The following is a 25125-nucleotide window of genomic DNA, read 5'->3' on the forward strand; positions in this document are numbered from 1 at the left end:
CAGCGACCCTCCACCTTAACTGCCTCCCCCAGGACTCTTCTTGCTCCCGGTCCACTGACTGCCCTGACCCCTATCCACCCCCCACCCCCTGACTGACCCCAGGACTCCCATGCCCCATCGAACCCCCCCTGCTCCCTGACTGCCCCATCCAGAGACCTCCCACCTCTAAGCACTTCGCCATCCAACCCACCCTTCTCCCTGTCCCCTGATTGCCCCCACCCCTTATCCAACCCCCCCAGCCCTAAACCCATTACCATGAGGTTCCAAGCAGAGCCAGATACGCTGCCTCACAGGAGCACACAGCCCTGCCCCTCACAGCACTGCGCACATGGCAGCAGAGCTCCGGTTGAGCAAGGAGCGTCTTTCCCTCCCTGTGGAGCCAAACACTGCCCCGATGGAGCATGTAGGGTGGCAAGGCTCCAGGGGAGGGGGGAAGCGTTTCTACCTCCCTGCAGAGCCAAACACTGCCCTGTGGGAGTGCACAGCCCCGATCCCCAGAGTGCCTTGTGCACGGCTCCAGGGGAGGGGAGAAGGCGGGGTAGGCGGCAGCTTGCTGTGCTCGGCCTGGCACTCCAGCCCAGGAGCGCGGACCCTGCGGCTTGCCACACCGGAAGAGTGGGGCCATTTGCCCACCCCGTGCACACAGCGGAGGAGGGGAGCGGAGGGCAGAGGAGAGCGTGCCGGGCTGGGCAGGATTTTTAATGGCATGCTGGAGTCCTAGCAGGCTCCAGCGTGCCATTAAAAATTGGCTCGTGTGTTGTCTTTGGCACGCGTGTCATAGGTTGTCAACCCCTGAGTTAGATTATTGTTGGTGAAGCATGACATGGAAATAAGGCTGATTGGCTTTCAAATATTAGGATGAGTTTGCAAAGTTAGCAATTAAGAGACATCTTTTTACTTGCAAACTGAGCACAATGGACTGGAGTCATTGAGAAACAGACACAGAATCCCACTGTGCTTTTTCACACAACTTTTCAGGGCAGAGCTGCAACACCTTCATTTCACATACATAAGATCCATGAGTTCTCTTTCTTTAGTTAAGTGTGTATCTTAATATACATGTAAAAAAACCGATATGGCATAAAATTCACTGGATGTACAATACAGCCAAGTTAACTTTGCTGTTAGAATCTTTAGTTGTATTTCCTGACCTCTGGGTGATTTTACATTTTCAGCCTATCATCATTTATATTACAGCAAAGACCTAATCAGGATTGGGACTCATTGTCCTGTTCTCTGAACTAACACAGATGATGGAAAAGCCCTCAAGCCTTGATCCTGCAAACACTTGAACACATGCTTGAGGATAAGTAGTTCTGTGGATGTCAGTTAAGCACATTGTAGGCCTCGGACTTGGCTCACCCCCACACTAACCTCGCCTTGACCAGCCTTGTGTAAGCCTGGGACTTAGCTCATCCCCATACTAAACTAGTCTTGATTAGCCTTGGGTGAAACTCAGGGATTTCACCACTAAAATTAAAAAATGCTCTGCTGCTGCTAAGACACCCCCACCTCAGGAATGCCCTAACTAGAGTTCTAACACCAAGGGTTGTAAAGTAGAGACACCCAGGCGCTGGGAAGTTTAGGGAGGATACAGAAAACCCTTAACAAATGGGGAAATAGATAAAATAAGCTCTGACCAGCGAATTTATGCTGACAATCTGCACAAACAGAGGAGGTCATAAATAAGGTACAATTTGGGCATGAAAGATAAAATGTAAAGAGCAGGGAGAAGAAAACATAGGTGCCAGTGCATGACTGGTTAAATGTTGTTACCTAGGGGTGTTGAATAATGTAATAGGTTTAGTAAATTTGAAGGATGGAGCTAGTTTTACCTATATAATGTAAATGAAAAACAATGCTCTTTGGGAACCATCTCCAGCCTGCAGTTCAACATCAAACTGCTAGGACTCTGACCCCCTTGCAGGACCGTGATGTGCAGAGGCGGCAGCAGCATCCCCAGATGAGTGGATCCTGACTGGCCATCAGGTGAAATTTGTATATATTTTGGGAGTGGTGAGCATAATAGCTTTGCTTGGCAGATGTATTTTGTGTGTGTTGCTAATAAATAGATGTTTAGAGCATAGCTGTGTAAGGCTCTTTCACTGGGAAAATGTTACGCAGACCTGTATAGCCCAGAGCCCCATGGGAAAGGGGGGGTACTTAAATTGACCAGGGTTACACTGAGCTCCATGGGTAAGGATATGTGCTTTACAACCCGAGCCCTCTGTAGGGAAAGGGTGGGGGTGCCAAAATTAACCAGTTCATGCCTTGAGCCCTTGGCAGGGTATAGGCAGGGTGCCCTAGATTTTTGCAGAGAACAGCGTGCATAATAGTTTGTAAGACTGGTGCCTAAAGATACAAAAGCAAAGGGTTGGCGATAGGGGTATAACACAAATAAATGAACATGGTGATGATTGACATTTTACATTTAACATACAATGCACCTTAGTCTCATCTTACTATACAATATCAAGAATAGACCTGGTCACAAACTGAAAAGAAAATTTGAGACAAATTTTAAAATCTTTATTTTATTTTTGAAAATTTTTTAATCTCCTTTTTATCATTTTCAAAATAACAACAATTAAAAAAGTGGTGTTTTTGATCAGCTTTTCCCCAAAGTGATACATATTTCTTTAAAAAATTCAGTATTTCTTATTTTAGAAATGACAGACAAAAAATTTCAATGGCAATAAAATGGCATTTCTGAAAAACAAATATTGGAAAAATTCCAACCCACTCAAAATCAGGAGTAACTGCATTTAAGTCAATAGAGTTTTACTGATGTAAAACCAATATAGAAAGGAAAACCAGACCCATTATATCTGGCCAGGTGACTGCAGTGACAAACTAGTATCCAAAAATTGGATAAGAGATTTCCATACCCAAGAGAGTTGTGTGATCCACTCATTTGTATTAAATGATCAGACATTGTTCAATAATCAGAAGGGTCTACAATTTTGCTGATCATTTTGCTTTACAGAAATAAATGTTTTCCTCTACCTAGAGTGCGTGGGTTATTGCTGCCATTTAACTACTGTTGACTATAAAGGGATCAATCACTGAATTTGTTTAGCAGAGAGCACCCACCGTTGTTAGGATAGCACAAAGATATTGTAGTCCAATGGTTACAGCTGGGGAATGGGAGTCAGGAGGCCTGGATTCTAATCCTGACCCACTTCATGTCTTTGGTGGAATCACTTAGCCTTTCTATGCCTCGGTATCCCCACCTGTAAAATGGGGTAATGATACTCACATTTGTAAAGTGTTTTGAGATCTTTGGCTGTGTAACTGCAATGAATGTTTTTTTTAATTCCCAAGCACCCTGGAGTTGCATTCTGCCTCAAGGCTACGGCACATCATGTTACCATTTGGAAGACCCAGGTTTGGTTGTGGCCTTCAAAACCTGATTTCTTCTCAAATCAGGAGACCCACTAGGGAGCCATGTTAGGGCTCGACTCTAGCTGTGCCTTTCTTACTGCCCTTCTTCTTCTCCTGCAGGCTGATCCAGAGGTGAAAGTAACCTGGTACAGACCGGTACGCCATGCCAGACTGGACTGGCTTACCCAGGCTGGCAATTTAAAGGGCCCAGGGCTCCCTGCAACAGCCAGAGCCCAGGGCCCTTTAAATCACCTCCTGAGCCCCACTGCCAAAGCCCTGGGATAGTGGTAGCAGGGCTCAGGTGGTCCTGTAAAGGGCCGGGTCTCCCTGCAGCGGCCGGAGCCCCTGGCCCTTTAAATCCCCACAGTAGCCCTGCTGCTGCTACCCTGGTGCTCTGGCAGCTGGGCTCGGGTGGTGATTTAAAGGGCCTGGGGCTCCTGCTGCTGCAGGGAGACCCAGGCCTTTTAAAGCACCGCCTAAGCCTTGCTGCCACTACCCCGGGGTAGCGGCAGCATGGCTCCTGTGGGGATGTAAAGGGCCTGGGACTGCCCATTGCCGGAGCCCCAGGCCTTTTAAAGTGCCGCCTAAGCCCAGCTGCCGGAGCACTGGTAGCTCTGCAGCTGGTAGCTCCAGGCAGAGGCACTGACTCTGTGGGTGCTCTGGGGCTGGAGCCCCACAGGGAAAAATTGGTGGGTGCAGCTCCCCTCCCCCCCACCCCGGCTCACCTCCACCTCTGGCTCCTCCCCTGAGCACTCCTCCGCTTCTCCCACTCGCTCTCAGTGCTTGCCACTGCAAAACTGCTGTTTTGTGGCAGAAAGCTCTGGGAGGGAGGGGGGAACAGGGAGAATGCAGCACGATTGGGGAAGAGGCGGGGCTAGGGTGGGGATATGGGGAAGGGGTCCAATAGGCGCAGGGATCGGGGGAGTTGGGGTGGGGACTTTGAGAAGGGATTGGAATGGTGGCAGGGGTGGAGTTGGGGCAGGGCCAGGGGCGAGGGAGGGGGTCGAGCACCACTGGCGCCAGGAAAAGTTGGCACCTATGGCTCCGGGGGTGATTTAAAGGCATCCTCCTCTTCTGGTTTAGGCTATGCCTCTTCCAATTGAGGCCACACCCCTGCTGAGGACTCTGGCATACCAGTAAGTCCTTTAACTTACTTTCACCCCGGGCTGATCCATGTAATGACATTGAGGTCTCCAACTCTGCAGCAAGTCACTCACTCTGCCCATCCTTTAGGTCAAGATTGGGTGCTGTAAAAAGACTATGCAGAAAGATTGCAGGGAGTTAAACAAGAAAACCCTCAGCCTCATTGTGACTGACTGGAAAGATGGTCAGCTGATTCTTCTATGTCTACCACAATACCTCTGAAAGGCACATAAATCAGCTATGAAATTACTGATCACCACAAACTGACAGCATTGCTACTCACTTACCTGTTTGTTGGCTTTCAACACTGCCCTCAGGGTTGCTATCTGCTCCCGTTTTGTACTCAGCAGGGACTTCAGTTTCAGTATCTCTTCCATTAAGGCCTCCTTGTCCTTATCAATCATGGGCACCAGTTCACGTGCTGCCGCACGCTGGCGTGACAGCTGCAGTGACCGATCTACAGCCTTCTGCAGGTGCTTGATTTGGTCCCGTATTATTGCATTTAGGTTGTAGATATTCATTGGCTCTTTGCGTATGTCACTGGTGTCAGAGACTGGAGAAGAAGGAGGGGCCGTGATGACAGGAGAAATCGTAGGTGTTTTGGTTGGACTTTGTTCTTTGCCAGCCTCTATGCTCTCTTTCGAAACATGCTCAGTTGAGGTTCTAGCTTCTACCGGGGATGCCATTCCTCTTCTGGTGAGCCGTGGAGACAGGAGCCCCCTAGGATCATCAGGTCCCTTCAGGCTCCCACTACGAGTGACTCTACTTTGCCTGTAATAGTCCAACATGACCCTATTGGGAGTTTCATTATTACACAAACATACATGGTGATAGAGCTGAGCCAGCTCCTCACTAAATGTTACCAGCTCATCCTGGGCTGTGTTGAGGGTATTATGGTTTTCATTCGCTACGCTCGTCATCCGTTGCAACTCTTTTTCTATGTGAACCATTTTCTCATAACTTTCCTTAGTTGATTTTTCCAGGTTTGTCACCTGCTCATCATACCTCTGGATCCTGCTCTCATACTTCCCCTTTTCTTCGGTGTATGTTTCCACACATTTATTGTATTTCTCCTTTAAGGCCTTTATCTCAGCTTTAAGGTCAATCACTTCTGTCACGGCCACTTTGTATTTACATTCTAGGATCTCCAGGCCATTGATGTCTACTTCATAATCATGCGTTTCCTCGCTGGAGTCTCGGCCTTTCTCACAGTCTAGCTCTGCTTTCAGCTCTTTGTTGCTCTGAAGTCCCCTCATGGCGTTGACGTGCTCTGTGAGCCTGTGGACCCGCTCGTGTTGCTCAGTCAGGGCTCCCTTTGTGTGTTCTAGCTGCGTTTGGGACTCCTGAAGGTTGGCAAGGAGAATAGCTTTTTCTCTCTCCACCTGGAATGATATAATAAAGAATATTAACATTTGAGAAAGGAATTAAACTAAGAGACCTAGATCCATAGGCCACGAAACATATGCCATAGCCCGACTTTTTGGCCAGGCCAAACCTCAGTGGTGCTGCGACCATGTGTGCTGGGTCACAATGCCACTTGCTCAAATTTGTTCTGGACTCCTCTCTGTCATGACGGAGAGGCTGTTGGGACAAACATGAGTGGGACAAACCTCTGCACCAGGTTGCAGCGTGATTTGCTCAAATTTGGAGGGGGTAGGTGGACGGGGTCACAGGCCAGGAGGGGCAGGTTGATGATGGGGTGCCTGAGAGGGGAAGAGAAGGGTCAGGAGTGGGACAGGGATCTATTTCCCCCACCCCCACCCCGGCCCCACATACACACACTTTAAATGGTACTCTGCAGCGCCTGTATAGGCCAGTTCTCAATCTTCATGTGCTGGTCACCAAACACTGCCAATAGCATTTCCCCCCCACCAACTATGTAACCTAGTTGAGGTTTCAAAGCACTTGAGGAAATTTAGATACACCAGCCATTAATTTTAAAATTGAATTGTAGGTACACATATAAATCTCCTAGAGTGTCTGAAAATCTCAACTCCCACTCCCATTTGCAGTAGTCTAATGACAGGTGGTCATTATTTCTTATTATTAGTGCTTATTTCATCAAGGGCTACCCACTTCCCTAGCAATTCTGCTTAGGTATCTAAATTGACAGTGACTGGTTTCTCATTAAATATCAGATTTATCCCAAAATATGTTCTCTGAATTTTAAACAACCGCCACACATTATTCAGCCTACCTCATGATATAATGCATCATAATGATGCATATACATTTCTCCCCTAAGCGTACAAATTAATGTAGGAGTTTCTGTGAAAAACTCTGCCATTCTTTCACCATCTTTATTTTTTTGGATTTAACCAACAATTATGAAAAGCACCCTATCAGTGCTCTTGGGGTATCCCTGACAATCTTTAAAGAATACATTAAACAGATGCATAAATTCCCCCAGCTCAAATGAAGTAATGCAGCAACAACATAAATAGAAATAGAAATTATAGCACACACATAATCCCCAGTGCACTCCACCACTATGTACCCCTGCTTGGCACTCATCTCCTCAAAGACATGGGCGAAAACATGGTCCTTGCAGCACACCCTGGGGACTAAAACTGGCTCTGTTACAAACCTGGAGGTGGACACAGATGGTGTCAGTCAAAAGGCAGCAATCTGTACGCATGCTATAAAGTTTTGGGGCCACATCATCTCCTGCCTGGGAGAAGGAAAGCAGGAGCTGAGCTGCCATTGGCTCTGAGCTATATTAATTCTGTCCTAGCTTTCCACAGAGAAATCTGGAGGTTAAAAAGGAGATGGTGCGATGGAGAATGGCCATTTCCCCAATGGTGTAATACAGAAGGTCTCAAAGCAAGAGAACCAGGTTAATTGTTAGTAGTTTGGTCTCTTCAGATGCAGATTGTCATACATAAAAACCCCCAGAAAATTTAAAGTTTCCCATGTGTCTTTGTCCAGATCAGAACTGATGATGCAATGGAAGATAAAAAACTGTGGATCTATCCCTGCTTCCCATGGTTTCAATGGGTGTTTTTGACAGTAATTTCAATATGTGCAGGATTAGAGCGTGGGTTGTGAGCAAGTTAGATTTAATTGTGAATGACTCTTGTGTGCTCTTTGGTAGCCACTGTTGTGTCTTCCCAGCTCTCTGTTTATATATTTGGAGAAAAATGCCAATTCCATCTTTGTTTTATGGGAAACAGAATTACTAATTCAGAGAAATCAGAGCTTCCTGTTGCTAAAAGCCTTTTAAAAAGCATTTCCCCCTAATAGGTATCTCCCCAACCAGTATCTGGGAAAGTCAAATTAGTCTCTGCAAAATTTATATGGGGGAAAAAAAAGGCTTTTAAAGACTTCATAAAAAAGAATATTAATACCATTAATGTTCATTCAGTGTTCTAAAGTGAAGTTCAGACTCTACTATCCTATAGCTAGGAATTCTGCATTTCCCAATTTAAAGGGTTAAGCGCATGATGGATGGTTTATATGTCTGCTTTTAAAACCTGGTCTCTATTTTTACGCTTGTAGTCAGCAGCAGACACAAAATTGTAGGTGGAAAAATAGAAGCCATTTTAAAGCCTCTTCAAAACTCTTAATTCTTTTGTGTGCAGGTGGAAGAGAGACAATGGCTCTTTCTCTAACCCACTGAGTACTTAAGCAGAAAAATTGGGGCCAAATTGTATTACTGTTTTCCTCATATCTGTGTTACAACACAAACAGCACATCCACTTCCTCAGACATACAGAACTGCATTTCTGTCAGAGTTTAGTCCCCACTGGAATTTAAAGCTACTGAAGAGGTTAGTCTAATTCCGTGGCTGTAGCAGGGACTTCTTCAGTTCAGTCTTGGGCTCTGCCACTGCCTCAGTTTCCCCCATTAATCAGACTTCACATTGCGAATGTTTTCGCTCTAGCCCTCCCTTTTATGACCATCTGGTTTATTAAAAAAACAGCAGTTTACAATAACACAGATCTTCCAACCAGCCTTCTTAGCTAGCTCACACCCTCCTAGTCCAATGCCGGCTGAGACTTTTTTCCTAGCAGCATGGGTGGCGGGTAGAGGTGGCATTTGTTACTCAGCTTCCTGGGTTCATCAGTAATCTTTCTGGCATCCAGGAAGATTACTGATGAACCCAGGAAGCTGAATAGCAGATACCACCTCTTCAGCCACCCCGCAACCTGCATGGAGCATAATAAAGCAAAACCTTCACCTGCCAAACCCCACAATCGGGGTCTGGAAGCTGCAGCAGTGGACTATTATACCTGCTACCCATGCTTGGCAGGCTTCTGCTTCTTGCAAGTCTCTCTCTTCTCAGCCTAGTTTTCACTGACTCTCCACTCTTTAATGGAACACTGGTGTAGCCCAGTGGGCTAGCTTACCTCTATTACATTTTCTGCTTTGCATTATATTCTGATTTATTATATTCAGCAGTAATGCAAGGAGCCTATAGGCTTGTATCCTGTAAGACATTGGTTTCAGCAGTTAGCATGAGACCTGCGGCCTACAAACTTTGGCATAGATAAACTTAGGTAATCCATAAGTTTTAGGGAACTGGAAGTAGAATGTAAGGGGGAATTTTGTCCATAATGACATCAGCCAACCATAGCAACATGAACTAACACCAGCTTCTCGAATGTTTTGGACGGAACATCCAACTGCAAGACTGCCATGGCAACGAATTGACGTATATGATAATGGGGTGATATCATAAATATATTAACCTATAGAAAAAGGATACGGTAAAGGGAGGAAATACAAATAAGGAAGAGGGGAGAAACCCCTACTGAATATGCATTAGACATGGTAACGTCAGCAGAACATATTATAAAAGTGGAGGGAGAGAGATGTAGCCCTTGGGAGGGGCAAGAATGATGGCCATTGGTGAAGATGAGGAAGGTGACGGTGGTGAGGAAGATAATAGCTAACATTTCAGGTTGTTCTGCAAGGGATGGTGTAAGTATGGATGTTCAGATGTACTTTTGTATTATCGCTGTCTACTTTACTGAGAGCATGTGTGACTTTGCTAAATGTATTAATAGATTATGTATTTGTAAATATAGAAGAGTTACTATAGTATGAGTGTTACACCTGTGCACACTGGGGTTCCCAACTATATAATAATTTTAGTAATACTGGACCTGATCTTAGGACAAGAACCTATCTACCCTGAAAGTGATAACTGGGAGTTTTTATTCATAATCTATAGATCAGACTATACTGACTTCCCAGGTCTGCTGTCCCTGGAATCTTTCTCCAGATTGAACTGAGGCTGCCATCATGTCTTCTAGCAGGCCTGGTTCTTAGTTGCATGCTCCTCACCACATGACCCATCCTACTCATTCCATTCTTCTGGCAAGGTAGGCTACACCCTGGCACAGATGAGGCTGAATATCAACCATCTTGTAGTGCCAGCTCTTCCTGTGACAATTACCATATACTGAAACGATATATGGATATTGTCACAAGAAGAGCTGGCCCTTAAAGGTAAGTAGTGCTACAGCATGAACATTAGGAGAAGTCCTTGAATTTGGCAGCTCACAGTGGATTCTACTGATACAGAAATAAAGATAGCTGCATGGGGCTCTGTAGGGAGGCGGTGTGGTTCCCTGGTGGAGCCAGAGCACTCCAAGCCTGTCCCCCAGAGGGTCAGAGGCCAGACAGGAAGTATAAGAGCTTAATCCCAGAGCTCACTCAAGAGGCAGCTGCTGGAGAGGCTGGACACCTCTGGCTAGGGTGACCAAATGTCCTGATTTTATAGGGACAGTTCTGATTTGGGGGTCTTTTTCTTATATAGGCTCCTATTACCCCCCATTCCTGTCCTGATTTTTCACATTTGCTGTCTGGTCACCCTACCTCTGGCCCAGCTCCCGCCGGGGAGACTCCAGCAACCAGCGGTAGACCTGGAGACTGGCCTGACACTCGACGTGGACCAGCATGTGGGAAAGTCACTGAGCCTACTCCTCACCAGCTACCCCAAGGATCCAATGGTGATTGACCCCCCTGAGGACACCACCTTGACCCAGGTACCTCCAGAGGGGGAGCTGGGAAGTAGCTCAGGGGCAGCCGACCCTCGTCTGGCTGCAGCACAGCTGGAATCCATGTCAGTGTGTTGCGCCCAGGATCCCCACTCACAGCAGTGGGCCTTTGGTCGCAGCTAGGGCCCCAGGCTGGGACGCAGTGGAGTGGGAGGACCTGCCACCCACTCACCCTCTCCCAGGCCACTCGGAGCCTGAAACCTGAGTATGCTATTTACCTGTGTTTTCTCAGCCTCTGTCTGAAAGCCTGAGCCTTGGACTCTACTGCCCCGCCCTGACCCAGGGCCTGGGCTAGTTATCTTTTAATTGTTACCTGTGTATGCTCAGCCCCCTGCTGGACAGCTTGAGCCAGGACTCCTGCTGCTCGACCGATTCCCCAAGGGGCCGTGCAAGGACTGAGGGAGGCAGGGTGCGGGGTGGTTCCCCACCGCCCTGGAGAGGGATGAGCCCCGGCTAACCTCTATACGGGCTCATTGTCAAATAAAGTTTTACCATTTGTTACAGGAAGTTGGCCCTACAGAGCCACTGTATTCCAGTGACCATGACTGCTTAAACTAGTCAGAAAGAATTGACTCTTAGTACATTATAGTTCAGTGCAGACATCTACTATGGAGAAGGAAATTAATGGGAATGTTTATGATATTTTTAACAAACACAAACCAGGTTTGGAAAGATTGCTTCTTTTGCAAAATTTCAGACTGGCAAAATAAAGAGAGAGCCTGCACGGAAATGATTATCTGTTTGCAGATACAAAAAATAGTGTTAGAAGTTGTGTATCTGGAACCCATATGCTAACTGGTATACTAGGTGAGACATTTAAAGGAATCTATGAAATCAGTATAAATGTATTATAATAAGCAGTACAATACTAGGTGACACTAGGATGTTACTGTGTGTTTCAGTGACTAAGGGCTGGTCTACACTAGGGGAGGGGATCGATTTAAGATACGCAACTTCAGCTACGTGAATAACATAGCTGAAGTCAAAGTATCTTAGATCGAATTACCTACCATCCTCACGGTGCAAGATCAACGTTCGCGGCTCCCCCTGTCGACTCCGCTACCGCCGTTCGCATAGGTGGAGTTCCGGAGTCGATAGGAGCGCGTTCGGGGATTGATATATCGGGTCTAGATGAGACACGATATATCGATCCCCGAGAAATCGATTGCTACCCACCGATACGGCCAGTAGTGAAGACCCTAATACATGCTTCTGCCTTTAAAAAAACAAAAACAAAACAGCAAGAGTAAACTCCTAAATAATAATAACTTTCTGCTGTTCCTAAGTATTTCACATTCTATAATCTGCCGTATTTTTATTTCCACCCACAGCAATCTTCTAGAAACAGGGTGTTATATTTCAGTGTTATCTGGGTTTTTTGGACAACTAAATTAGTAGTTTCACTGACTAACTTTATCATTATCTAAAACTAAAAAAACAACCCAAATGAGCTGTACATGTTTCATGCTGCATACTTCTCTGCAAGGATTTCAGTTTGGGGGTATTTTCCCCCAATGTGTGTTAGCAGTTTGCTTTGAACTATGGAAACCAATTTTATCATTATTATTTAGTTTGTTAACAAGAGAAGTTAGCAATGAACTGATGGTGGGAAATGTGAAGAACTTCTGAACAGGAAACTTCCATTATGTAACCTGATGTCTAGTCTAATTTTCTTAGTTTTCTAGACAGAAAAGCACTGAAAGTGCTAAGGAAGCTGAAGGAGAAGGTCAGAGAGGGAAAACCCTGAACATTGTTCAACAGCCACCACATGGGATGATGAAGAAGGGTCAGCAGATCTGAAGATCTGTCTAATCCTCTCCACTCAGAAGAAAGGTGGCTATGAGGTGGGGCCTCAAGAATAAGGAGAATAAAGTGGTGGAAGGAATCACGGGGCTCTGAAAAGGACATGGATAATTGCTCTTTCCCAAAACAGAGAAGTCATCTTCGCCATTAATAACTGTTAGAATTTTAATTGAGGCATGGACCTTCGCTGGGAATTGGTGGGTCATATTAGTCACCTCGTTTAGAAGGTGTGTCTTGTTTGCACTATTGGAATACAAGCAGGAGCTGGCCTGTCAAGAGGTATGAAGGAGTGCAGCCCCAGAGCTGCAGGAGGAATTGTACCTGCCTTAACCAATATTTTGATGCGTGTGCTACAATAGCCTATAATTTGCTAATAGGGCAAATAAATGGCTGTTGTGTACAAAAATTTCAAATAGCTAAAATACACACCTTTTGGTGGAAGTGGGAAGTGCTTATACAAACCTTTGATACATGCCTCCATGAATATAACACGACAAAGACACTGCTGAAGATAGCAAATTCTATTTTGCTGAAGCATTACCAGCATGAACATATAATTGAATCCCCATGTCCAACATCAAGAAACTTCCTGGAGGAATTCCTCACATTTAATTTGTGAGACCATAGGTGAGCTTGTGTGGCTCTAAATAGAAAGGACAGTTTACTTAAAAAGAACAGCACACACCAGCATTCTAGGGCAAACCTTTAAGTATCTATAGCTGTTGTCCCCAAAATTTTCAGGGCCACATCCCCCCTTATCCCTGTCTCTGCCCCCTTCCCCCCACCCCCGCCTCCGATCCAGGCTGCAGCTCCTGGAAGGTGGAATTTGGACAAGGATAAGGGGGCCAAGGCTGGAGCCAGGAGCAAAGCCTTGGCCGGGCCGTGGTTGGGGGCTGAGGCTGGAGGGTGGGGCTGGAGCAGAGCTGGGAGCCGAATGGGGTTGGGTGGTGCTCCCTCCCAGCCCCAGCACGCTGATCTATAGAAATCATGTCCGTTTTCTTGCTGTGTCTATTTTTAAAAAAAAAATTCTTAACATGCTTAGGATGCCTAGTAAGGGCGGTTGCTGTCTGTATTACACACAGTATCAAATTGCTATGGTCAGGCATATCCACTCAACTACGTGTATATATACTATTTGGAATACACTTAATAGAATGTGAAGAACAATATTAGGCTGGTCATTGTCGGTAGACTGAGAAAGTTACTGAGAATAGTTACCAAATGAATACTGTTAACACATTTGTGTATGCTTTTTCTCACAAAACTAATTGTACAAAGTTCCAGGCACCATATCATCAGTGCTTTCTTATGTCATAACCAAGATTTGGTAACGAAACAGGTAAAACAGTTAGTACTCCAGCAAAATGTCACTTAAAATGTAGGGGCACTTTTTTCCCCATTGAGCATAATAAAGCGAGGTTCATTATATTCTCAATTTTACTTCTGTGCATCTCTCACTTTTTTCATGAGTCTCCCTTTAGCAGAGGGACATAGTGATGGCACCTTCCAAGATTAGGCCCAAGAACACTCAGGGTATGTCTATACTACCCGCCGGATCGGCGGGTAGTGTTCGCTGTATTGGGGATCGATTTATTGCATCTCGTCAATCCATGAATCGACACCTGTACTTCACCTCAGCAGGAGGAGTACGCGGAGTAAACATGGGAGCCGCAGCAGTTGATTCGACATCGTGAGGATGGTCAGATAAGTCAAACTAAGATACTGATGTTGCGTGTCTTAGTTCGCACCTCCCCACTAGTGTAGCCCAGGCCTCAGTTTGCACTGAGCTGACATGCCATGCACCCCACAGGAATTGTTTAACAGCTTGCATGGTTGGACCTTTAGGCTGCGTGGCTTTGTATTATTTCTTTCTGGGATGATGATACAGATGTTGGCAACTACTTCATCTTCTGTTTTATTTTTTTTTTATAAATATATATACACTGGATCCCTTCCCAGTTCTGAGAATGCCTCCTGTGGGCATGGAGGAATGGAAAACAAACTGCTGGTATTATGCTCCCCAGTGCATCAGCAGGGGATGATAATGTGGAATACAACATTGTGTTATGTATCGAACACCAAGAGCTCTTAGGGTAAGTATTCAACAAAAGGAACTCTTCTCCCATTCTGTTCTTTCCTGATTAAATGCCAAATCTTTTTCCAACTTAAGTTAATGGCAAAAATTCCAATTGACTGTAACAGAAGCAGAACTGAATCTACATACACTAAGGACTAATTCAGATACCCTTACTCACATTGAATAGCACCTTAGTCCACAGTCTCACTGAAGTAAATGGGAGTAAGGTGCTACTTAACCAGTGTAATGGTATCAGAATGTGGCCCTAATTTATTCAGCAAGAGGAACTGGATCCTAGTACCGAAAGTGGTCTGGAAAAAGTGAGAGTCACAGAATCGTAGAAATGTAGGGATGGAAGGGACCTTGAGAGGTCATCAAGTCCCACCCTTTGTGCTGAGGCAAGACCAAGTAAACCTAGATCATCATCTGACAGGCGTTTGTCCCACCTGTTCTTAAAAACCTCCAACAACTGCGATTCCACAACCTCCCTTGGAAGCCTATTCCAGTACTTAACTACTCTTATAGTTAGTAAGTTTTTACTAAATATCTAACTATAAACGAGTTGGCTACCCCCATGTGCCCTCTGGTGGCCTTGTGCCTCTGCCCTGCCTTGCCCTTTATTCTTCCTTTTCCAGGTCCTTTTACAGAAACTCCAAACTTGCTCATCCAATCACCACCCTTATTGGGGCCTGGCTTTATTCAGACAAATAACTCAAAAGTAAAACTCAAGAGTCCCAAAAATCTGTCCTGGGGCATGGCTCTTACCTCAGAGCCTGCGGAACCAAAAGCGTTCCTTGTTGGAGTTCTTACAGGGTGACGTGCCCTGGGGTTCAGCTTGCAGCAGTCCTGCTCAGAGCTGACTCCCCTGTAAACTTCCCAGAGTCAGCCTTCTCAAACAACTGTCAGCTCTATTATAAGGAACCAACTGCTTGAGGTTCTCTCTCCCCTGCACCAGGTGTCTCTTGTTAGCTCATATAACAAGCCAGCTCCAGACTGTGACTGCAGTTCCCTTACTCCCTCTGCTCTCTCACACTAACCTAAATTCTTTGCTGCAGATTAAGCCCATTATCTCTTGTTCTACTTTAAATGAGATGGAGAACAATTGATCACTGTCCTCTTTATAAGAGCCCTTAACATATTTGAAGGTTGTTGTCATGGTCCCTCCCCAGTCATCTTTTCTCAAGACTAAACATGCCCATTTTTCTTAACCTTTCATCATAGGTCAAGTTTTCTAAAACTTTTATCATTTTTGTTGCTTTCTGCTGGACTCTCTCCAATTTTTCCACATCTTTCCTAAAGTGTGGTGCCCAGAACTTCAGTACTTCAGCTACTCCCCAGGGCTGAGTAGAATGGGCCAATTACCTCATGTCTTACATACTACATTCCTGTTGATACACCCCAGAATGACAGACTTTTTTTGCAGCTGCACCACACTGTTGACTCGTATTCAATTTTTGATCCACTATAACCCCCAGATCTTTTTTAACAGTTTTACCACATAGCCAGTTATTCCTCATTTTATAGCTGTGTGTTTGATTTTTCCATCCTAAGTGAAGTACTTTTCATTTCTCTTTATTGAATTTCATCTCGTTAATTTCCAACCAACTTTCAATTTGTTTGAATTCTAATCCTTTGAATTCTTTCCAGCTTGATGTCATCCTCAAATTTTATAAGCACTCTCTCCACTCCATTATCCAAGTCATTAAGGAGACTATTAAATAATAGTGGACCAAGTACTGACCCTTGCAGGACACCACTAGATATACTCTCCCAGTCTATCAATGAACCATCGATAATTACTCTGTGAGTACGGTCTTTCAACAAGTTATGCACACACCGTTCATCTAGACCACATTTCCCTAGTTTACTTATGAGAATGTTATATGGGACTATGTCAATAGCCTTGTTAAAATCAAGTTATATCATATCTACTGCTTCCCCTCATCCACTAGGCCAGTAACCTGGTCAAAGAAGGAAATTAGGTTGGTTTGTCATGATTTGTTCTTGACAAATCCATACTGGCTATTCCATATAACCCTATTGTCCTCCAGAGGCTTACAAACTGATTGTTTAATAATTTGTTCCAGTATCTTCCCAGGTATCAAAGTTAGGCTGACTGATCTACAAATCCCTGGGGGTCATGTTTGTTCCCCATTTTAAAGATAGGTTATATTTGCTCTTTGACAGTGGTAAGCCAGCTCAGGATAAAATTAACAGACCAATTCACCTGAGTGTGATCTGAAAGGCATGTCAAGAGGCATTGCAAGGTAATCAAGCTAATTCACAGTGTGTAAGTAACAAAGGAATGTTAATTGGGCTTCCAAACATAAGAGGTTTCAGAGTTCATAAGAGGTTCACTTGTGTTCATAAGAATCAAGAATAGATACTAAATTATGGTGACCAGATGTCCTGATTGTATAGGGACAGTCCTGATTTTGGTGTTTTTTTTCCTTTTATATAGGCTCCTCTTACTCCCTACCCCCGTCCCAATTTTTGTCACTTTCAGAGTGGTAGCTGTTAGTCTGTATCAGCAAAAACAATCATAGGCTATCAGGGTTGTAAGGGACCTCAGGAGGTCATCTAGTCCAATCTGCTGCTCAAAGCAGGATCAATCCCCAGACAGATTTTTGCCCTACATCCCTAAATGGTCCCCTCAAGGATTCAGCTCACAACCCTGGGTTTGGCAGGCCAATGCTCAAACCACTGAGCTATCCCTCCCCCTAAATGAGGAGTCCTTGTGGCACCTTAGAGACTAACAAATTTATTTGGGCATAAGCTTTCATGGGCTAGAACCCACTTCATCAGATGCATGAGGTGGAAAACACAGGAGCAGGTATAAATACATGAAAGGATGGGAGTTGAACTCACACCTTCTTGTCAACTCTCTGAAAAGAACCACTCTAATTACCACTTCAAAAATTATTTTTCCTCCCTTGGTATCCTGCTGTTAAGTGAATTGTCTCGTTAGACTGACCTCACACTTGGTAAGGCAACTCTCATCCTTTCATATAGACTTGGTGGATATCACATTGTGTTTACAAGACTGAAACCTTAGGGCTGAAGCATTCAATCTTCAAAGCAAGGCCATTAGGACTTGTCACAGACTCAAGTATCTATTCTTCCTCACACTAGATGTCCAGACTGTCTTTCTAGGAAGACACCTGTGAACTTGTTCTTTATGTCAGAGAGCTATAAATATAGATTCATGAGACTGATCCAACAGCTCTGATCTTTCTGGATGCTGTTGGAGGCTATTCCAGATGCAAGATGGATCTCCCCAAATCTGCTTTGGTAAAACCCTGAGGAACTTATGGAAGGACACGAGACTTATGGAGAATTAGCAGGCATTATACCTCTGCTAACAACTGGTCTCTCAGATTCTGAACCAACTGTAACGTTTCTTATACGCTTAGAACTTTTAATAACTCTTATTTCTTTTCCTGAATTAATAAATCTTTAGTTTCGTTTTCTAAGGATTGGCTTCCAGTGCTGTTTTTGGTGAGATCTTGAAGTATCCAGTGAACCTGGGGTGAGTGACTGTTTTTTTGGGACTGGAAAAAGCTAATGTTTGGTGGCTTTGGTTTTAATAACCTTACATCATAAAGTCCAGCTTCTCTGGGCTGGAATGCTAAGTGAGCTGTATGTGACTCCTTGGTAAAACTAATATAGTGATCCAGGGGTACACTTTTGTTACTGGCTTGGTAAAATCTAACTGTAGAATATACCACAGTTTGGGTATGTCTGCCCTGTTTTCTGACAGCGTGTTCTGAGTTTGGCATTCTTAGCTGTGACCCACTCTATGAACCGTGACACTCTTCTCCAGTGGTCTGGAACCATGCCTATCCCCCATCAGTTCTCGAAGTCTATCATCATCAGGGAGGAGCAGCTTTCGTAAGACAATGCTTAAAGGTGCTCTTCAGTTTACTGGCTTGATTTTTAAATTATTATGTTTGCTAGATCTGCAAATCTGCAAACCCTTGTGAACTCTCCTCTTCTGCCCCAACCCCATACACATTTCAAGCATTGCTGGGTCCCTTTCTCCTCTCTTCCCCTTGTTTCTGATCATTTCAGGCCATGCACATACCCCATTCTCTCAATTGAACTTTTTTTTGAGAGATCTGGAAATTAGAAAACACCTAGGCAGAAAGCTAAGAACAGGAAAATGGATGGTGGGGAATAGGATCATGGACAAGTAGATCAGTCATTAGTGCTATGGTCTGGTATAATTATGTGGAAGTCTTTATGATTTTAAGCTGAACTCTTACCTGCACAAGTTGCTGCTTCAATTTCTGCATTTCCGATATGTTGAGCTCACTGAAGAGATCAGAGACTGGGTGCAGAGATTCTCCTTTCCTAACTGTGGGAGTCCGGTAATCTCCATTCAGTTTCACAAGAGGCCCATGGACGTGCCCGTTCATTTTGTCATCATTATTAGGTTCGCTCCCATCCTCTGCAAACTTTAATCCATCTACCGATATATTAATGTGATTACTGTACATACTATCATTGAGGTTGATATACTGGGAGAGTTCCTTCCTCAGATTGTTCTTTTGCTCCCTTTCATTTTTTAAAGTCTCCAGGGCTTCCTCCAGTTGATGTTCGGCAATCTCCTTCAATCGGATGGCATCTTCTAGCTGGCTATTAAGCAATACTGTCTCCTCCTCAAATCGTTTAATCTCATGCTTTAAACCTTCATATTCAACCTGAATTAGACAAGACAAAGAACATTCATAACACTAAAACTTGGGTCTTAAAAACCTGCCATATATTAGCCTGATTGAACTAGGCACTAAATAGCTAAATATTACTTAGACCAGGCATTGCCAGTAGCTGCAAAGAGCGTCGTTCTCAGAAAATTCATGAGGAAAGGTGTACTGCATGTACCACATTTTATTAGTTCTCAGTTTTATATTGTACTGCACACATTTTCAAGGGGTGACAGTCAGAATCTGTGGGTGATTTATTAGGACACATACTGTATTTCAGAGGTTCTCAATCTTTTTCTTTTGGAGCCCCACTCCCTACACACACACACACATACACGCTATAAAAACTCCAGGGCACACCTATGCCACAATAATTGGTTTTCTGCATATAAAAGCCAGGGCCAGCATTAGGGGGTAGCAAGCAGGGCAATTGCCTGGGGCCCCATGCCACAGGGGCCCTCATAAAGGTACGTTGTTCAGGTTTCAGCTTCAGCGCTGGGTGGCGAGGCTCGGAGACCTGGGCTTCAGCTTTCTGCCCTGGGCCCCAGCAAGTCTAATGCCGGCCCTGCTTGGAGGCCCCCCTGAAACCTGCTCAAGGCCCCCTAGGGGGCCCTGGATCCCTGGGTGAGAACCACTGCTGTATTTCATGCAAGAACAGTCACTGACCTGAAGCTACACTAGGAAGTGCAGCTTTATTATTAGTTATCATAAGTAACGTTTGTCTATTATGGCATTGCGTATAGATAGAGGTTAATTATGCTGTTTGACTTATCACTCATAGCTATTTCTAAGGCATCTGTCACTATGACATCTAACTTCTTATCCGATGTAATCACTGCGTGCCCAGTTTTTTATACTGTAGGGACATATAGGTTTGTTTTATGAAAATTATTCAATACGGTTTTATTTAAAAAATGAAAGTACAGACTAATAACCCAACCTGTTTAAAATTGCCAGATGTCCTCAAGTGGCAGCAATTTTAAAATAGAGGTTGACTTTTGACAATCCGAAAAATATAATAGTAGCAGTGTTCAAGCAGGGAATACAGAAGCCATCTTAGGGCACTGACAGCTGGTCTTCTAGTCCTGTAGCAGGCCAGACTGAAATTCTTCCCCTCCTGAGCTGGAGTTGGCCACTCCAGTTTTCACTGACTGATAAATCTCTCACCTCATCACAGAGCAGTCACCCAGCTCCAAAGGCAAGGAGCTGGATTTTTCACAATACATGTGATAATGTGGCTGAAGAAAATGGCAGCTGCTTCTCCTAGAGTAACTACCATGTTTTTAGAAAGGAAGAGAGTTCCCCATCTCATCACAACTATAGCCACTCACTGTAGCGGAGAAAATGGAGAAGCTATCTGCTATGCCAGGCACAGACAAAAATGCAGGCAAGAAAAGGAGGACTACCTGGTTCCAGGCAGTTTACTTCCAGTGCTGAACAATTCACTTAGAAAATGAACCAGTTTGACACAAACTCAAAGTTTCACATCAACAGAGCCGAAGAAAGAAGCTAGTGGAAGTTTTGGTCCAAAAGCAGAATTTAAATATAATACAAGGAATGGGTCCCTGCGAATAGCAAGTTCCTTTTGGGCTTGGATATTCAGTAGACAGTTGAAGACTTTTATTTGGGAGCTGGCTGAAAAGGCAGTCTTTAGAATTTGAACCTTCAGACTGCTCAGTCACATAATATCAAACAGCTCAGGGAATTTAGTGACTGATTGTACTGGGAATTTTTTGAAAATCTGGAGGTTTGGAGTTTATCCCAGATTTTGAGATTTGGATTTGGGGGTCACAAATCTGTGCTGCTGTTGTTTGGTAGGGAAATTAATCCTGAAAACACAGGCCCTATTAATAAAATCCAGTATCTATATTTTCTTGATTATACACATAACGTAAGCGGTGAAATTCTCATGAAAATCAGAGAGATTTGCACTGTCTGAACAGTAACTGATTTTTACATTGCCATTTTTCATGGATTCTTCTTCCAAATGCCTAAAAAGATCTGATCATAAAATATCAAGGACTACATAATACATGATTTTATAAATTAAAGAACATACAACACTAAGCTCTTATGAAATTCCATCTTGTAGATCAAAACTATTTTCTGAGTTACAAGAACACACAAAAAGTATTTGATACAAAAATACTGTGATTTTTTTAAATCAATCAAAATATACCAAATATTTTTTCCTCTTTATGGGACCCTGATATTCAGTTTCATTAAGAGTGAAGTGTTCTAACAGATACAAACACTTCTGAAAAGATTCTCTTCTGGTGGAAACTATGACAGTCCATTCATGGGTCCAGTTTTCCCAAGATCTGTGCAGATCATTTCCATGAAGCTAGTGAGAATCATACTTGTGCCTCAAAGCGGGGATACAGTGGCCTGGATAATACCTCTCTGATAAAGACAATCGACTGGAAATTTAGTTTTAGAAATTTATAAGTCATGGTGTCTCAATATAAGGAAAGGAAAGTATGGATCGGTTTCTATTATCTCCAAGTCCCCTGTTGTGCTACCTTGTTCTAAGTGCTTCACTTACCATGTCAGGATGGGTAAAATAGTAAAAGTTAGATGAAATAGTACTGCAAATCCTGACAGGAACAAGATAGCTTTGTTAACAAACTCCTCTAGAAACTGTGGCAATCTTGGATACTTGATAAAAGCCCTATTTATCCCGTTGAGCATGTTAGGCCTTAAAAAGCAACTGCATGTTATGGACGCAGGAAGCAATTACAATCTGTTCGAAATGAAGGCATTGCCTTATAAATTGTTATCTGGTGCTGGCATGGAATGTGTTTAAAAGAGAAAAATATTGCCAGTTTAATCACCTGAATTGCATATTTACTGATTTATCATGACAAGACAGCACTTTTGACAGAGGAACAAATCCCTTTTGTCCAAAACAATAGTTTTCTTGATTACTTTGCCAGCAATAACATTTTCCACAGAAAAAATTTACATTTTTCAGAGTAACATTTCTAAATGTCATATGTATTAGTGGGCCTGAGTTTCCCTTCACATCATTGCGAGTTGTGCACATATATTAAGTGGAGAGCAATCCTGGATATTGTTTACAGCTAGTTGCAGTGGGGTTTTAATTTGTCATGGAACTCTCTGGATGCATTAAGCACTTTATTAAGATTTTCAGTGTGTTAGTTTGCCAATACTATATTTAACAATAACCAGCAAGATATGAAAAATCTCATACCAGATTAATTTAAAATAGGTCAAATTAAGCAGTTTAAAGTCAATCAGTGTTGTACATTTTTTTTAGTCTAGCATCTAAAATCTCTTCTGTGCTTACTTGGTTCTGTTTCAGTGTGGACACCAATTTTTGCAAAGTGATATTTTCCTCTTCAAGCTCTGTGTAATCCTGAAGAAGTCTTGCCTCTCGGAACTTGTATTCTCGAATTTCGTCTTTCATCCGTATTCTCTGCAGCTCTGCCATTTCATTATTCTGAAAGAGAGGGAAAAAAACCCAACATATTACTATTTCATTTACAGCAGCATGAATGGTAAACATGGCCCCAGTGTATAACAATGGCAACAAACAAGTAATCAAAATGATGTAATACTACATGTCAAAACGGCAGCACCACAATTAATATGTTGTCATACCATAGTTTCTGTACTTTGTTATACAACTGGATGCATACAAATGAGCATATATGATATGGAAACTTGTACAAAATAGTTCCAAGATTAATTTTCTATTTAAATTAAAAAACCCTCCAGTGCTTTATCATCTCATTGCTTTTATTTGGTAGAAGCCTGGTTGAAAGGCTTAGATCAAAACACAATTGCCTACTGTTTTTCACTAAAGGACAACACACTAGACTCATACAGCAGAAAAATGAATAATGGTGTCTGTCTTGCAAAGATAACTATTAACCAAGAAGAAGTAATATAAGAACCAACTTCATGTTTTGAAATCAAGTACAGGTATTTGTGTGCTGTACTATTCAGTGAAACCTGTTGCAAGTGACTACTCAAAGGATGGAAAACTCAGTTGTCTAAAAGATGTGGTCTTCTAATAAAGCCAGAGTATTTCAGGATAACATGAGGCAGCTTCTTAAGCCCAGAGTTTACCCATTAGGGTGGTCTCTTGTTTCAGGTTCTGCTGTATGTATAAAGTGGTATATGTATAAGTCATTTAGACAATAACCCTACCAGTTTTCTAGACAACATTCTTATGTATGTTTCAAGAACTGCCACCAAAAAGTTATTTGACTGCACCTAATTCTAGGTTTAACTAATTTTTTGCATCCAGAGCTTGGGTTTCCTAAGGTTATTCTTTGTGGGAGATTCAGATGCTGAAGTGACCTTTAATCTCTCTAAATCGTCAGATATCAGAGGCCTGATTCTAATGGTACACTTGTGTAACTCCACTGTCTTTTATGGAGTTACTCCTGATTTATAATTAGGCTTGGAATGAGTCAATTTTTATCGGTAAATGTCAACAAAAGTTGATGTCACCATACCCAAACCAATGAGAACCATTTCTATCAATAATAATCAAACTTTACAGATAGGCAAAGTAACAAATATGCTGCTTGACAACTTATTAGAGTTGATTTAAGGGTAAAATTTTGACATATGATGTTGACCATTTGTATTTTAGCAGTTATAAAGCTTTAACTTTTTGAATCTCAAAGTTTACTCTTATTAACTAATTATTGTCTGACACCCATAACTTCCCGCAACTGTGAAAATTTAAACTGATAAAAATAAAAAAGTATAAAAATAAACATCAATATTATCCGTTGAAATGATCAAAAAATAAAAATCCAATTCTGCCAACCCTATTTATAATGAAGTAGGTGAAAGTGGAATCAGCGACAGATATGGTTTTTCAAGGCAACACTGCTTTGTATGTGAGCCCCTTCAGTCCTGATTTATGGCAGTAAGGACCATCAGTTGCATCTCCCACCCCCTGCAGGAATGATGAATACTGCAGTAGCAGTGGTACCTGGGGGGCACGACGGAATATTCTACAGTAAGAAGAAAGGCTTCATTCATAATGATGGCACAGACTCTGTCTCTGCTGTGATGCCAGGAGGAGAAGAGATAGAAAATAATATAATCTATGATTTCTGCAAAGGGAGAGCAATCACAGACATTATATCTTTCTGAAAAGTTGAAAATCGCTGTAAGAAACAGGCACTATAGAAATTGCATTCAGTGACCTGTGTGTATCTGGCTCTGCATACAGTGGCAGTTTAGCCACTGGGCTAATGGGGCCCATTCCCAGGGGCCCCAGCCAATTGGGGTACCCCGCACTCCAGCCTGCTCCACCTGCCCAGGGCTCCTGCGAGGGAGCACGGTCATAAGAACATAAGAATGGCCATACTGGGTCAGACCAAAGGTCCATCCAGCTCAGTATCCTGTCTACTGGCAGTGACCAATGCCAGGTGCCCCAGAGGGAGTGAACCTAACAGGTAATGATCAAGTGATCTCTCTCCTGACATCCATCTCCACCATCTGACAAACAGAGGCTAGGGACACCATTCCTTACCCATCCTGGCTAATAGCCATTAATGGACTTCACCACCATGAATTTATCTAGTTCTCTTTCAAACCCTGTTATAGTCCTAGCCTTCACAACCTCCTCAGGCAAGGAGTTCCACAAGTTGACTGTGCGCTGTGTGAAGAACAACTTCCTTTTACTTGTTTTAAATCTCCTGCCCATTAATTTCATTTGGTGGCCCCTAGTTCTTATATTATGGGAACAAGTAAATAACTTTTCCTTATTCACTTTCTCCACACCACTCCAACTCCGAAAGTCTCTCCTCAGCGTCACGTGTGTCCAAATAGAGCTCTAACGTTTACGGTCGTGATGCGTTGTGATTGAGATCAGTTATTACATGCGCATTTTGTTAATATGTTGTAGATATTTAAGGCATGTGTGTTTTAGGTTTGTTACTTCCTAAGCCTACTCACGCTGTCCCTACCCTTGTAACTCTCCATAAAATTCAAATGATTATTAGTGTGTGTGTGTCTG

The 25125-nt window shown here is 43.3% G+C and overlaps 1 protein-coding gene across 4 annotated transcripts in view; it reads right to left on the reverse strand.

Moving 5' to 3' along the window:
• BICD1 (BICD cargo adaptor 1) overlaps window positions 1-25125 on the reverse strand; it is a 274856-nt gene that overhangs the window by 60481 nt on the left and 189250 nt on the right. For all 4 annotated transcript variants that reach the window (XM_032778931.2, XM_032778930.2, XM_032778929.2 and 1 more), the window contains exons 3-5: window positions 22429-22581; window positions 18678-19115; window positions 4815-5909 (exon numbers count right to left, since the gene is read on the reverse strand). In XM_032778931.2, coding sequence (XP_032634822.1) covers window positions 4815-5909; window positions 18678-19115; window positions 22429-22581 — 1686 coding nt within the window. The remainder of the gene's footprint in view (window positions 1-4814; window positions 5910-18677; window positions 19116-22428; window positions 22582-25125) is intronic.

Source organism: Chelonoidis abingdonii, chromosome 1 (genome assembly GCF_003597395.2).
Source record: "Chelonoidis abingdonii isolate Lonesome George chromosome 1, CheloAbing_2.0, whole genome shotgun sequence".
NCBI lineage: Eukaryota > Metazoa > Chordata > Testudines > Testudinidae > Chelonoidis > Chelonoidis abingdonii.